Here is a 14,379-nt window from a genome sequence, read left to right as displayed (position 1 = left end):
ACTCATTTTATACAAGTTTAGGATGTAGTATCGATACGACTAAGTCAGTAAGCAAAATTGTAAACCTCTAGGACTTATACCCATACATTCTGTATTGATACAAGTTCACTTCTAGCCATACATCTTATGAGTTGTGTCAATTCAAGTTTTTTTGCAATGCCTTCAACAACTAGAAATTATCTCTTCGGCCATAAACAGTCACAAATATTTCACTTGTTATCTATACATATCAAGAACACTTCAAGGCACAAGAGATGAACATCCAAGCATAGAAATCAAGAGAAAAACCTCCAACTCTTTATTTCTCATTCTCTCTTGTACGTATCTCTTATGTGCTTATTGTTTAGATCTATTTATCATTCTCATTTTCTTTCTTTGAGAGAGAGCTAACACTTGTAAATACACACCTTTTAAAGGCTTTCATTGTTTACATCTTTCATCTTAGTTGTAAAGTGTTACTTAAGGTTTTTGAAGTATAAAAACCTTAAGTGAATTGTAAAGGGTTTCTAATTAAGCCATTAAAGCTAGAGGGTTTTAGTTTAGACATAAAAACTAGAGGGAAGGCTCTATCTTAGCATTTGTAAAAGATATAGACTGTACAGGTTATACATTTTCCTTCAAAAGGTAGCAATTCTTATAATGAAATGAAAATTCCTTGGTTGATGTATACCAAGGTAGTGGAGGTAGGCAATTGAGGTCGAATTACTATAAATTGAATTGTCCAAACTTTTCTTTCATTTCCTCATTATTTAGAAAAGTTTGCAAAGAATTTTAAAATACCAATTCACCCATTCTTGGTATTTTCGGGCCTAATACATTTTTTAAAAGAAAAGGCCAAAACAAGATGTTTCTATTGCCGAGAGAGGTATATATTTGGAGTAGCAAAAATTGTTTTTGGATTAAAAAATTTCAAAATTTTTAGTAAATTTCTTTTTTGGTCACCCAACTATTAAAAGTTAAAAAATGGTTACCTAACTATGAGAAATTACAAAATAATCACCCAACTATTTAATATTCTCTTTTTTAGGGATGGAATCGGGGTGGGGCGAATTTTTTTCCACCCCGATCTCGCCCAGTCCAAACCTTGATGAACTTGCCTCGACCTTGACTCTTAAAGAAAAAAATTGACTTAAACCCAAAATTTAATAGGAGACCTGTAACACCCCTCGCCTGACTCAATCGCCGGGTCCGAGTTATCGAATGCTATGAATGTCACCGGAGCAATTACCGATGAAAATACAAAAATTATGTTAGTCAAAAATTTATAACTAAAATACATTCATAATATGATTCACAACTAAATTCGGACCTTAACCGAGCTTACGAAGCTTTTTTGTTGACCCGAGCATGAATTGGGACCAAATTGCAAATTTTTAAAAATCCAGGGCCAACATCATGTTGTTGTCTCCTCCACGTCATGACAACTCCAAACAACTTGTCACATTGCGTCGTTTGATCACTCGATGTTGGGACATCACAAATTGTCAGCCGACATTGCGACAGGGAGAGTTTTTCGTCTCGACGTGGACTTTGTTTTGGTACATTTTAAACCATATGTTACCTATTCCATACGAAGCCAACCTTTACCTCAAATGGTGCATAATGCACACTTATATTATGCATAAAACCAATTCAAGAACATATTTAACCATTCATTTATCTATTTTCAAACTTCCAATCCAACATTCCTCACATTTAGCAACAACAAATCAACCTAAACTATACCAATTCATTCAATCAACCTTCGATTTATAAACATTCGTAATCATCCAATTTATCATACATTAACAAACTCAAAATACCAATCATCTTCATTATAACACAACATATAACCAATGCATCCTTATCTCTTTTAACCATGCCATATCAAAACATACTCAATTTATGATAGATTAAACATTACTACGTGATACCAAACATTACCATTAAGCTTGTGGGTGAAATTAATTATCTAATAAATTTATAAAAATTAATGTAAATATTAATTTTGTAAGAGAATAGAGTCATTATGTTTTGAATTTGAATCTCATTATGTACATCTATTTTCTAAATTTTATATAAAAATAGAGATTTTTGATAAATTCACAACCGAGTTAAAACTCAACCAAAAGTGACACTAACTCAATAAAAACTTTGAATATTAGTAAGTATAGATAATAAATAAATAGAAATACTGCATATTGCATATATTAAAAATAAAAAACTATTTTTTATTCTCAACTAAATTAGTATCACCAAATGCTCCAAACCGAATTATTCACTGAATTAAGTAACCAAATTCAGTATGAGTTGGGCTGTATCATACTACTACTTGATTCAAAAAATTGCATGCGTAGAACAACTTTGAGCCCTTCTCAGCCACCCAGCCCATTATACTATTCGAATAAAAATTAAATTTTTACTTTTATGTTAGGAAAAGTATTTTGAATTTTCTTACTATATACTAAAAAAATTATGTAATCCACTGCAAGTGGGATTATTAAAAAAATATAAAACATCACCATACTTTATATTAAAAATGGATAATTACTTACCACATTAATTGTAAAATCTAATTTCACAAATAATGTTGATAAACCAACATTTCTTCTTAATTGATATTTAAAAAAATTAAAAACTACGAGAACTAGACAACACATGATACAGATAAAATGACAAAACCTTAAAACCAAACACACTGCATTTATTTCTGTGAAGTCAAAAATAAAAATAAAATTCAATGATAGTCATGTTAATGTACATATACATATATATTTATACCTAAATTCTTTTATTGTTAATTTGAATTCAACTCAAAATAAAAAATAAAAAAAACTTCTCCAAAAAGCCCAACCTATAAGAGCCTTGGCCGGGCCGGGGAGCCAGGGTAGGATGCCAAATAAGGCCACAATAGGAGAAAAAAGAAATAATATCCTCTTTATTACAAGAACATAAATTTATATAATTATTTTTTTTTAAAAAAAGTAGGCAATAAAATCGATTTTTATGTTGGCTAGGAAATAGAAAAGATTTGTCCTATACAACAAGGTAGAAAAATCTTTCAAGGGGACGCTATTGCTCTCTGAATCTCTCACTTAACCAAATGCTTGCAATAAAACCACATCTTTGAACCAGTAAGTTTTAAGAACAAAATTTTTTTAACTACATCTGCTACAAGTATATCATGCACATAATTTCTTGGAAATTACCACACCAAAAAAAAAAGAATATGCTTAATATGTATTACCCGCCGAAGAATTCATTATTTGGATCTGTCGAACACAAAAAGGCAGATTTTAGCAGAGCTTGTAGAATCAGCGTACTACTTCTAATATCATGTTATGATATAAATAGAGATAAAGATTTGAAAACAAAAGAAAATACCTTATTCACAAGCAAGTTTACTTGCTCTCTATACATTTCCTTCAAGTCTACAATGTCAGCTCGGAGTTCCTCTAGCTGGAAAGTTGCAACAATTTAAATGTAAGAACATAATGGATAATGACAATATCATATAATATTCTCATTTCATTATGGTAAAACCAGAATGAGTCCGAAATACATTAACACAAGGATACATGATATTCATAACACTATTGCTTCTGTACATCCTTGAATATAAATTTTTGTTTCCCAAAATTACAAGGGTATGTACCTCTTCATCACGCTCACCCATTAGCTCCAGCGCAGCAGTATGTCTCCGCCTCAAGGCTTCTAGCTCTGCCCGGATTCCAGGCAGTGTGGCAGCCTCTGCCTTCAACTTTTCACACTGCAGCAAATGTAGACAAGTTTAACAACAATGATTTGAGAAGAAGTGTAGAACATTGATGAATAAATCCCAATCCCATTTAACTAGGTAGCAGCTGAAGAACTCACCTGTTCTGTCATTTTCACCAACTCCTCGGCTAAGGAGTCACGGATAGCTTCCATGGAAGACTGAAGTAAACACCAAACAAAACTAGTTGATATATAAGCTATTAAGAGTAAAGACCCACAACTAAAAATCAAGGATGTTGAACACACAGTTTATACATGAAATCAAGGAATCACAGTTATATTTGGATTCAGAAGCTCAAAGAATAATACACATGTAATCAAGGAATCACAGTTATATTTGAATTCAGGAGCTCAAAGAATAATACATACCAAACGAGACATGTAGGATGCAAGTTCACCCTCCTTCTGACGAAGGGCAGATTCAAACGCACTGGGTGTCATGCTCTTCATGTAGAGCGGACTTAATGTTGCCTCTCCAATATTTCTCTTTTCAGAGAAACCATCAGATGAGTCCAATGATGCCTGCAGATAATAGCTTTCCTCCATACTTCCTAGGCTGCTAGCAGTAGAGAGTTTCCGGGACAAGCTTCCTGCAAAAGTCTCACAATAAGTAAAGAATATCATAAGATCATCTACATCATAATATGAAGCACCATACCATTCTCCGAAGCAGAATTGTGCCTTGCCATTGGAGCTTGCTCAGATATAGCCATAGAATGCACATGCATTGTCCTTTCCAAGTCTAACCGAGCAGCTTTCTCCCTTTCTACTTCCTGTTACAAATGAAAAGATTCCTTCAAACTGAACTATGAGATCAAATATAAATACTAACAGTTCAGTTAAAATGGTTCCATGTTCATATATCACAAGAAGCTATCAAAAGAATGCCTCATCTAACATCAGCCGATAACTTGAGAGAAGTTTTGAAATACTAAATTATATATGCAACTTTTATCATCTGTAATCTCTTTTCTTTTTTTTTTGAAATTTATCATCTGTAATCATATGAAGCGTACAAAATGGTCTTCTTTTTCATCATTAAAGGAAAAAGCATTTTCAATGAAGATTGTTTGCTTTGAAGCTACAGACACATAAAAGGGAGATAACCTGCTTGGTCAAACACATGCAAAGAGATTTATAGTAATTGCAGCCTAACAATGAATCAAAAGCACAACCTGCTGTAGGCGTTCCTGCTGCACATAAGCATCTTGTAACTCTTGCTTATGTTTCCGTCTTAGTTCCCTAATTTCTTCCTCAAGCTGGTTTGCCCGACCTTCTTGAGTATCTGCTTCCTCCTTCGCTGCAAGGTACTCCTGTCTATTCTCAGCAGCTCTCTGTCTCTCTTTCTCAAGGGACCTGCTTATCTGTGTTTGTTCTGCTCTAAGACATGAAATCTGAACCAAAGCAAAACAAAGGTTAAGCTGATAGCTAGAAATGTTTCCACAGATAAAACATACATTAGCCAGAGATGTAGAACCTGAGCTTCAAGAACATTAATTCGAGATAAGGTTTGAGATAAGCGATCATTCAAAGACCGCTCTCTCTCTTCAGCAGCAGCAGCTTTTGCCTCTGCTTCCTGTACATTCAATAGAATAAATAATTATGAGAATAGGACTCTCTGTAAGCTTCAAATGTTATGTCATAACATGCAATAACATTGTACAGATTGTACATACCTGGAGACGAGAGTTTAGAGATCTCTCCACTGCAGCCCAAGCTTCTGCTCTTCTGGAAGTTGTTTCCTAGTAAAAATAAAGCAAACAATTAATATACACAAATAATACGAAGACCAATAGTCCTTAAGTCTGTTAAGAATGCATTAGAACAACATATTTCACCTGCATGGCTTCGATCTGCCTTAAAAGAGGTCTTGTAGACTCAGGCACTTGTGTAATCAACTCCTCACACCGACGTTCACTTGCCTAAAACAAAATTTGAGCTGTGAACTACTAGAAGCAAATTTCTCAAAGTAAGGGTACTGCAAAAATATTTAATATCCATTTAGGTCAGTACAAGATCAGTGCACCTGATAACGTTTTTGAAGATCTTCGATGTCCCTGCGAAGCATGTCTTCTCTAAATACTGCCTACATTGTTAGAAAATAGCAATAACATCATACTTGTCATATATTAGCATGACAAAATCTAGAATATCAATTAATAAAATGAAAAACCTGCTGCTCCTTTCTGCTTAAGGTTTGTCTTAACTCTTCAAGCGTCTGTACTAGCATGGCTTCACGTTCTTCAGCCTCTCTTAATCGACTCTCCAGTTCAGTTCTGGCTTCATTGTTGGCACGTGCCTCAGCTAGTGCTTCAGCCTCCTTTGCAGCATTTAGAGCATTTGTATAAAAGTCTTTCTGAGCTGCAAGTTCTGCTTGGTGTTTTTCAATTGTTTCCTGAAGCAACTTCTCTGTAGCAGTTTTGTCCTTTTTGATACTCTCTACCTTGTTCTCTTCAACCTGAAAGCATAGCAAGGAGCATACTATGAACAAGTTGAAATAAATGACAATTCTTTTTATGAAATTCAAAGGAGCTCAGACAAAAATAAACCCAAAAAAGTGACATAATCCTGCTTGTGGAATTAAAATTTTCCATTGCCAGTTATCAAATACTAACTCAACTGAAAATCTCAAATATAAAACCAGGTACCAAAAGTATGGATACAGACTATGAAACAAAAGGCCCATGCCAAACAGTGTTCACAATTATAGTGAACACAATCAAATGATATAATAACACTGACTTTAAGCCTTATATTAGTATTTAAAAAACAGTAAATCTGAATGACAATGTTTTGCTTAGGAGAGGCAAAAGATTGGATGCAATATAGCCTCATATTACAGCTCATATCATCTTGAATTCTTGATAAGATTGATAAGATAGGAGGGAGATAAGAAATCAACCAACTACATTCCAATATTAAGGCATGCACTTGCCTGAAGCTTTGTAGTCAGGCCTTTCTTCTCCTCTTCGAGCTCTCTAATCTAGAGTATCAAAAGTGCAAGAAAAAAGAATAGTCAGAAAATGAAGGGAAGAGATTATTTACCAGAAATTTAATAACCATCAAACATATCGGCATACCTGAGCTCTCAATTTCCTGATTTGAGCTTCTTGAGCGGCCTGCTTCTTTGAAAGCTCTTCACCTGAGAGGAGAGAGAAATAAATATTTAGCAATAAGAACTCATAGCCTAGAAGGGAACTAGGTTTGCTCAATAATCATCCAACTAACTAAAATCTGAACGAGGCACAGAAGTAGATACACCAAGGGTACTCTTTTTACACTAAAGGTGCATTTGGAAATCCACCTAGTGATTGAATTAGATGTAACTGCTTGTAACTACACTTGTGAGGTATGTTTGGGTAACCACTGTAATCAGCGGGTCCCACCAAAGTGAGTGTAATTAGAATACTCCAGTTACACTCTCCAATTCTCATCCTCCCCCAAAGAATTGGAGTAATTACACAGGTAATTACAAACAATTACACTCAAATTCAATTTCCTTATGGCTTTCCAAACATGCCCCTACATGATTTAAGTTTAAAATGTTATTTTTATAGAGCAATAATGATATTTTATTTTATGGCATATATTTTATTTTTAAATATAATTATATATTATTTTACTAATCATGTTTAAATAATCTGAAATTTTTATTGAAGAGAGATAATTTCTCATATGTTTTGACTTACTAATAATAAACTACATTAAATAGTATTTATTACAAATTATTTATACAAGTTCCAACTAAATTACATAGTATTTATTATTAATTATTTGTACTTAGCTAATGGCCAGTCGGTGATCACAAGGAGTACGTGTTTAATGCTAGATAAGGAATTACACTCTATTAGACAAACATGTCTAGAGAATTATAATTTCTTGTAATTTCAAGAGGATGTAATTACTACCCTAGTAATTTTCATCCAATTACCCTCTAAATTTCTATAATAAATTATAGAAGCCTCCATTAAATCATAGCCCCATGTGAGGGTTAGGTGGGCAAGGAATTGGTCGTATAGACAGAGATCTTTAAACCCTCTCATTGAAGAGTTCTTATTTACAACCTATACCCGTCCACCTAATGTATTGCAGAAAATCCTAGTCAAGTTATTTCTTGATAATGAATGTGCCCATATAAATATATATATTATTCTCCATTATAGTTGGGAACTTTTAACAGAAAATCTGTTACAAAGAAAAGACACGAGGACTATCTAACAAGTGCCAAGATATCTAATAGAGGAAAATAATATCGTTTTGAACAAGGGGGAAAAAAATGCCGCAGAGCATCACATCAAATGTAAATAGGATTTTGAAGATCTCACCTTCAGCCATGACTTGATTAATTATTTCATCTTTTTCCTTCAAAAGAGCAGCAGCATCACTTTTTTTATTCTGCTCTCTTCGAAGAGTATCCCTTTCTTTAGTCAAGGCATAAACCTGGAAAAGCACATACCAAGAGACAACTGTAAAAAACATTATACTTGAGCTAACAAAAACAACCTTTGCCTAGAATACCTGTCCACTTATCACCAACTTCTATGAAAGCAAGCAATGCATTGACACCATTTTCAAATAACTGCAACTATTGGGGGCAAACTACATGTCATTTAGCACCTTTTCTAAATTACCCTAAATGAATCAGATCTCAAGCAAGACACTGCTTTTTAGGTAATGGAGATAATCACAGCATAGTAAAAAGTAAAAAGAAAGTACAATATTATTGTGGGGAAACCATTGCCGTTGCTCCTATAAGAATGAGAAAGAGAGTAAAAGTACTGAAAACTAGATACCATACTTTATCTCATAGACATAATCCATAATAAACATTTAACCCAATACACTCCTAAAAGATATGACAAAAATTCTCCTTCAGAGACGAGATATTGAGACAATTGAAAAGTGGAATTCTTATCGGTGAACCTGTTCCATAAAACTAAATTATTAATTTATAAACTATATTGAGAGGCTACAGACACTACAAAACATTAATAAAGGATTTTTATAACCACAAGTTGAACTCAGTTGCCCATATACTCCTTTTATTTTTCAACAGAAATACATAATGGATATAAGAAATTATCAATTAGCTTTACAAAATGTAATTACGATAAACCTCAACAAAATAATCCTTGACTCCAAACTTGCTGCAATATGATAGTATTTATGCAATCAATTTCACTAGGTATTTGACATTAACAACTTATATGCTTCTTGCCTTCAATCAATTTTGAGCACTCAACAAACTAGAAACATAGTATGAAAGGACCATATAGTTGATAGACATCAAATATGCATGCACAAGGGAAAGCAACAAAGAAAGTGGCATCTGAATCATCTAAATAAATATAGATATATAAAAGATTCTGGAGTTTTAACTGAGGGGTCCTAGACTTGAACTTCAGGGGGCATGCCCTCATGTGCAGCCCAAAGAAAGGTATGCCTTCCTATATAACCAAGATATGCTATTGATAACAGTTCATTATGTTCACTCTCTAAAGGACCAGTTCAATCACCACTTCAAAATTTTAAACCACACAAAAAAAAAAAAAAAAACCAATACTGATTCAAGCTTCAGGAGAAAGTCCTAACATTTGTCAATAACAATATCACAAGGAATATAAACAAGCAATTAATATAGAAATCAAGAAAAAGAAAGGAGATGAATGCATGGAACATACCTTCCTTTCAAGAATCGAAACCCTTTGATGATATTCCTCTCGCAAAGACTCCATTTCTGCTTCATTGGATTTTCTCTGTTCCAAGCTTTCAGCTATTAATTTGCTATCTTTGTTCATTGTCATTAGGATAAAGGCAATAGAGTATCTCTCTAAATATCTAATTTGAAGTAGTAATCACTCAATATTCAACTGTCGGATAATTAATCTTGAACAACAAATGAAAAGAAGACTAGTAGAAAGGGATTGACTTATTATATCCAGGGGGAAATTTGAATGAGAATTGTTAGTGGCAGTTGGTTGCAAGGGTATTTTAGGAACTTTTTAGAGCTGTTCCTTTTTTTTTTGGGGGGGGGGACCCAAATGGCTGTTCAGGACATTTACTGGTATGATTGTTACAGACTATTTTAAGGACTAGCAAGTCATTGAACCAAACTGCAAAACCCCCGTGCCTCACTCAATGAGGCTAGAATTAGTTTGCCGTTTATGCCAACCAAATGTGCTACAAATGACAGTGTCATACAGTTACAAATTAAGATATAGGTTACAGCAATTTGAATGATATATCATGGGAAGCAATAGAAAGAACATAACAAAGTAAAATATACATGTATTCTCATTGAAATGTGTTAGTAGGTATTTACACCATTAAACTTATTCAACTGACAACTGCACCGACAAACAATCCTTGTTAACTTCTCAAAAAAAGTTGAGCTATAAATAAAAATCAAAGATAAGAATAGTCCCCATCATAGAGAATGATATGCATAAAAAGAACTCAAACCACTGCTAAGACAGACGTTCATAATACATATAAAGCAGCATTTTACCGCAAATATGCTCATACATCATGGGTGAGGGAAGAAAAGAATACCATGGGGGCCCACCTCAAGCCCAACACAAACACCATGCAAAATAATATATAATAAAAATTTTCTTATATGAGAGATTCCACCATCTATCATCTATAAGACATCCAACTTAAAGATACATTTAGAAATTGATGATACTAAGGTTTGTAAAGGTTTATATTGACTTTTATGCATGGAAGTAAACCACATGCAAAACAAATGAAAGCTTGACCAATGACAATAAAACATAAGAGTGTTTCAAACGGAAAAATGAAGATCAGAAAAACATTTAGCCATCAATATTTTATCATACATCAGCCATGGTAACACCTGTGACTTTGAGCCACATCTTCTGATTGATAAGTTGGACTTTGTTCATTTTAATCTCTACTGAGATGCTCATTTCAAGCACCAAAAGTCAACAGACAGAACAAAACATATCTAGTTATCATTAGCATAGAGACAAACCAAACTATGTTAAATCATCTTGGGGGAGGAAATGCCTGTATATACCTTCAAATCCTCAATTACAGCTTTAAGCTGCTCATTCTCATTCATGAGCTTAGAAATTTCATCAGCTTTTGCCTGAAAATGAAACAAATATAAATTAGAGATTTCAACAGGACAGATAATATAAAGGTTTTTTTCCTCCGGTGCCCTTTCTCTCAGAACAAATGTAGCACAAGGTATCACAAGTGAAACACATAAAAGAGAAAGTGAAGTTCATAGCCAAATAAATCAAAGGTATAAGTTTCCCTTCTATTGCTAGTGGTAAAAACATCTTCTCATAGGACATAAAGCCAGGAGCATAAGGTCTAATCTCCGAAAATCTACCTTGCAGACAGTGACATTAAACCTCTTACAAACCCAACCACCCCCCCCCAAAAAAAAAAAAGAAAGAAAAAAAACAACAACAAATCTTGAACAAAGAAACTCATTAAACATAAGCCTTCTGGTGTCACAGAACATCATAGAGGAAGTGACGTGCATATTGTGGGTTGTGGGTGGGGAAGAACAAGAAAAGATAATATGCTCAGGAGCTTAGAAAACTTAGAATAACATTAGTTAACTTCTGTTAAAACAGCATCATAAAACAGTGGAAAACATCAAGTACCTGAGCTTGTCTTGCAGCACCTTGCAATGCGGATTCCATCATTTTCAATTCCATCTTCACCTTCTCCAATTCATGGATAGGATCTGCAGAGTCAGATATGGCAGCTGCAGAACTCAAGCGTAACTCTTCTTTAGCATCAGCTTCACCATCATTAATCTGCCGGTCCACTTCAACTGTTTTAGCACTTTCATCATTTTCAAGAACAATCGGTTCAGTGGGAGACAAAAGTGCCTGGGCACTTTTAGTCTCCTCAACGACAACAGAATTTGAACTTGAGGGCGTCAGTTCATCAGGGCCATTGCCAGCATCAGCTTGGCTATCACTAGATTCCTCAGATTTAATTGGAGAACCTTTCTCTAAAATCTCGTTCATTTGTGTCTTTTGTTCATTAGTTTCATGCATGTCTACCGCAGTACTAGACTCAGCTGGCACAGGCTCAGCAACCTCAACTGGGCTTACCTCTGCAGTATCTAGTTTGGCTTCCTTGGAGTCAGAACCTGCAGAAGAAACTACATCTGAGCTTTCTTTCTGTTGTTCATTGTCTGAAGAATCTGACGACTCAACTTTCATACTGACAGATTCAGAAGGCTCTGCAGGAACTGTTTCTGATCCAGATTCAGATTCAGCTTTACAGGGGTCCAAAGTTGCAGTATCTTCTCTATTCACAGTCTCTAAATGTTCGTTATCTTTTTCTAACTCATCAGTTTGTTTATCTTCTTCGACAGTGGTTTTCACATGAGAATGAACAGACCTGTCAGTTTCAGCCTTTTCTTTTTCCTCAACTTCGGGAGGAGCATGTGAAGATTCAAGTTTTCCAGATAATTCAGGAGCACTCTCCTCACTTTTCTGACCCATAAAGGCCAGAACTGGATCAAATAGTGGTTTTCTTTCTGAAGACCACAATCCTGAGGCTGGAATGAATACAAACAGGAAGCCATAAATGTGACAGGTTCAAAACCCACATTATAACTTTCATGCATCATTTTTTGGGGGACTTCCCACAAAAAAAAGTTCAAAAACAAGTCACCAGCATGTAGTGTTTCTTTAAGTATTAGATCAGCATTGACTTTTTTATGCAAGAAATGTGACCAAATATAGTAATATGGAGGTAATTCATTTCAAAGAAAGGGAAAATTGAGTTAGGCACTTCACAAGCACCATTGGATTCCACAGAAAGTAAAACAAAACAGCCTAGATAACATGTCAGGCTTTATTGTTTGATTATTCCAAGTTCAAATAAAATAATAAAAGAATCAACCCTTCACTGATTATTCAGGAATAGTAAATATAATCAATTGAAGATTTTTTTTTTTTTTTTCATATTTCACATTTCCGATTCCAGCTGCAACTACAAGATCAGCACTCCAATAGGCAGTAGCGCCAAACTACAAGTTAAGCTTCCTAGTTGACATCCTACAAAATGGAACTAAAGCAGCATGCTTTCCTTGCAACATGCCACTTACTTAACAAACTTTACAACTCCAACTTAATGTCCTAATAATAATTCACAGAAGCTACCTAAAATGAAAATGACAGCACCCAATAATATTTACCAAAAAAAAAAAAAAAAACCTAATATCTTGATGCAAAACCTAACATAGGTTTATACTAGAAATTTGCATCCAAATGCATAAAGATTACACAAAATATTAACAATGTGAGCGATGTAAAACAAAAAAGTACCTTCATTGTTGCTTGATTCAGACTTCTCCTCAAACCCGAGAGCTGTATCAAAGTTCTTCTCAATATTCTTCACACTCTCTTGGAGCTTATTGACTGCCCCAGCAAGATCAGGAAAGCCCCCTAAGGACACCTTCCCGCTGAACCAAGCCATCTTTTTTTAAACAATAAATACCAAAAACAACTAGATCTGAAAACTCAAATCCACCGATTCAAGCACATCAGGAACCCTACATTGACATGCCACAAATAACTTATAAAAAATCATAAAAATTCAATGATCCAACTAGTTCAAATCAGAGCCCAACAGGATCTAAATCCTAATTTGCATATAAGGAAAGAACTGCAAATTAACGATCCATTCAAAAAAATAAGAACGCTGAAAATTGAGGAACTAAACGTAAAATTAAAAAAAAAAGAAGAAGAAGACAATGAAAATTTGTAAACAAACTATGAAAGATCGCTGTTGTGATTAATTAATCTATCGTCATGTAACTCATAAGTAAATCAAAGAAAGTGAAAAAGAAAAGACACCTGAACTAAGAAGAATACGCCTTTAAACCGATTTGATAGGAATTATATATATACATATATATTCTACAGAAAACGAGAGATTCTAAGTACCGGAAAAAGAAGCATGAGTAAGAAATCGAACCTGAAGAAAATGCGCAAGATTCAGATTTTTTTAATTTTTAAAGAAGAGTTTTGGCTTACAGAGTGAAAGAAAAGTTCGGTGGATCGAGGAAAGAAGCGGAAAGAAAATTTTTTTTTTGGGGGAGGGGGTGGGGGGCGATCTACTTTTTTGCTTCTCTATTTTTGGGGTTGGATGAAGATGATTGATTCGAGGTGATACGCCGTCGTTTTCCCAAGGGACTGAAGTTTTAGAATGGGTACGACCCTGGTGACTTATTATTGTTCATCTAATTCTTTTTTCAATTTAATAATTTAAAATAAAATAATTGTATGAATTAATTATTACTGTAAAAAAAATTAAGGATGTAGCACATGTATATATTGAGTGATTGATATATTGTAATTTTTTGTTACTTTTGATTAAAGTTTAAAGATTTTCTTATAATTAATTCAAAAAATTTCTCTTTAATTTTTATAGATAGGCCCTAAATTTTAGTAAAAAAAAAAATCAAAATGAAATCCTATTTTAGAGTCATCATGGTGTGATTTACCATTTTATTTTTCATCTCTTTTATTCAAAGACTAATCTTAGTTATCAGTTCTATCTAGGTAAAAATGCTGTCATTCCATTCTTCCTTTTTGGCCAGTAATATCATTTTATTAATTT

The 14,379-nt window shown here is 33.9% G+C and overlaps 1 protein-coding gene across 2 annotated transcripts; it reads right to left on the bottom strand.

The window, feature by feature from the left end:
- Window positions 1-2,897: 2,897 nt before the first annotated feature.
- LOC107897186 (golgin candidate 5) lies at window positions 2,898-13,932 on the bottom strand. Of its 2 annotated transcripts, none has more exons than XM_016822546.2 (20): window positions 13,735-13,932; window positions 13,083-13,309; window positions 11,400-12,310; window positions 10,799-10,870; window positions 9,438-9,512; window positions 8,082-8,196; window positions 6,837-6,898; window positions 6,692-6,739; window positions 5,930-6,214; window positions 5,783-5,842; window positions 5,595-5,678; window positions 5,433-5,498; window positions 5,234-5,332; window positions 4,932-5,150; window positions 4,415-4,529; window positions 4,126-4,346; window positions 3,856-3,915; window positions 3,635-3,748; window positions 3,364-3,438; window positions 2,898-3,251 (listed from the first exon to the last, which is right to left on the bottom strand). In XM_016822546.2, the coding sequence occupies exons 2-20, from the start codon at window positions 13,231-13,233 to the stop codon at window positions 3,213-3,215; spliced, it is 2,871 nt and encodes a 956-aa protein (XP_016678035.2). In that variant the 5' UTR covers window positions 13,234-13,309; window positions 13,735-13,932; the 3' UTR covers window positions 2,898-3,212. The 2 variants fall into 2 exon arrangements, with proteins under 2 accessions (XP_016678035.2, XP_040934699.1); XM_041078765.1 differs by having other exon boundaries at window positions 11,400-11,896; window positions 13,735-13,927.
- Between the last annotated feature and the right edge of the window lie 447 nt (window positions 13,933-14,379).

The sequence above is a fragment of the Gossypium hirsutum genome, chromosome A10, assembly GCF_007990345.1.
Source record: "Gossypium hirsutum isolate 1008001.06 chromosome A10, Gossypium_hirsutum_v2.1, whole genome shotgun sequence".
Lineage (NCBI taxonomy): Eukaryota > Viridiplantae > Streptophyta > Magnoliopsida > Malvales > Malvaceae > Gossypium > Gossypium hirsutum.
Note: the sequence above shows the minus strand (reverse complement) of the source record. Positions and strands in the feature narration are given on the sequence as shown.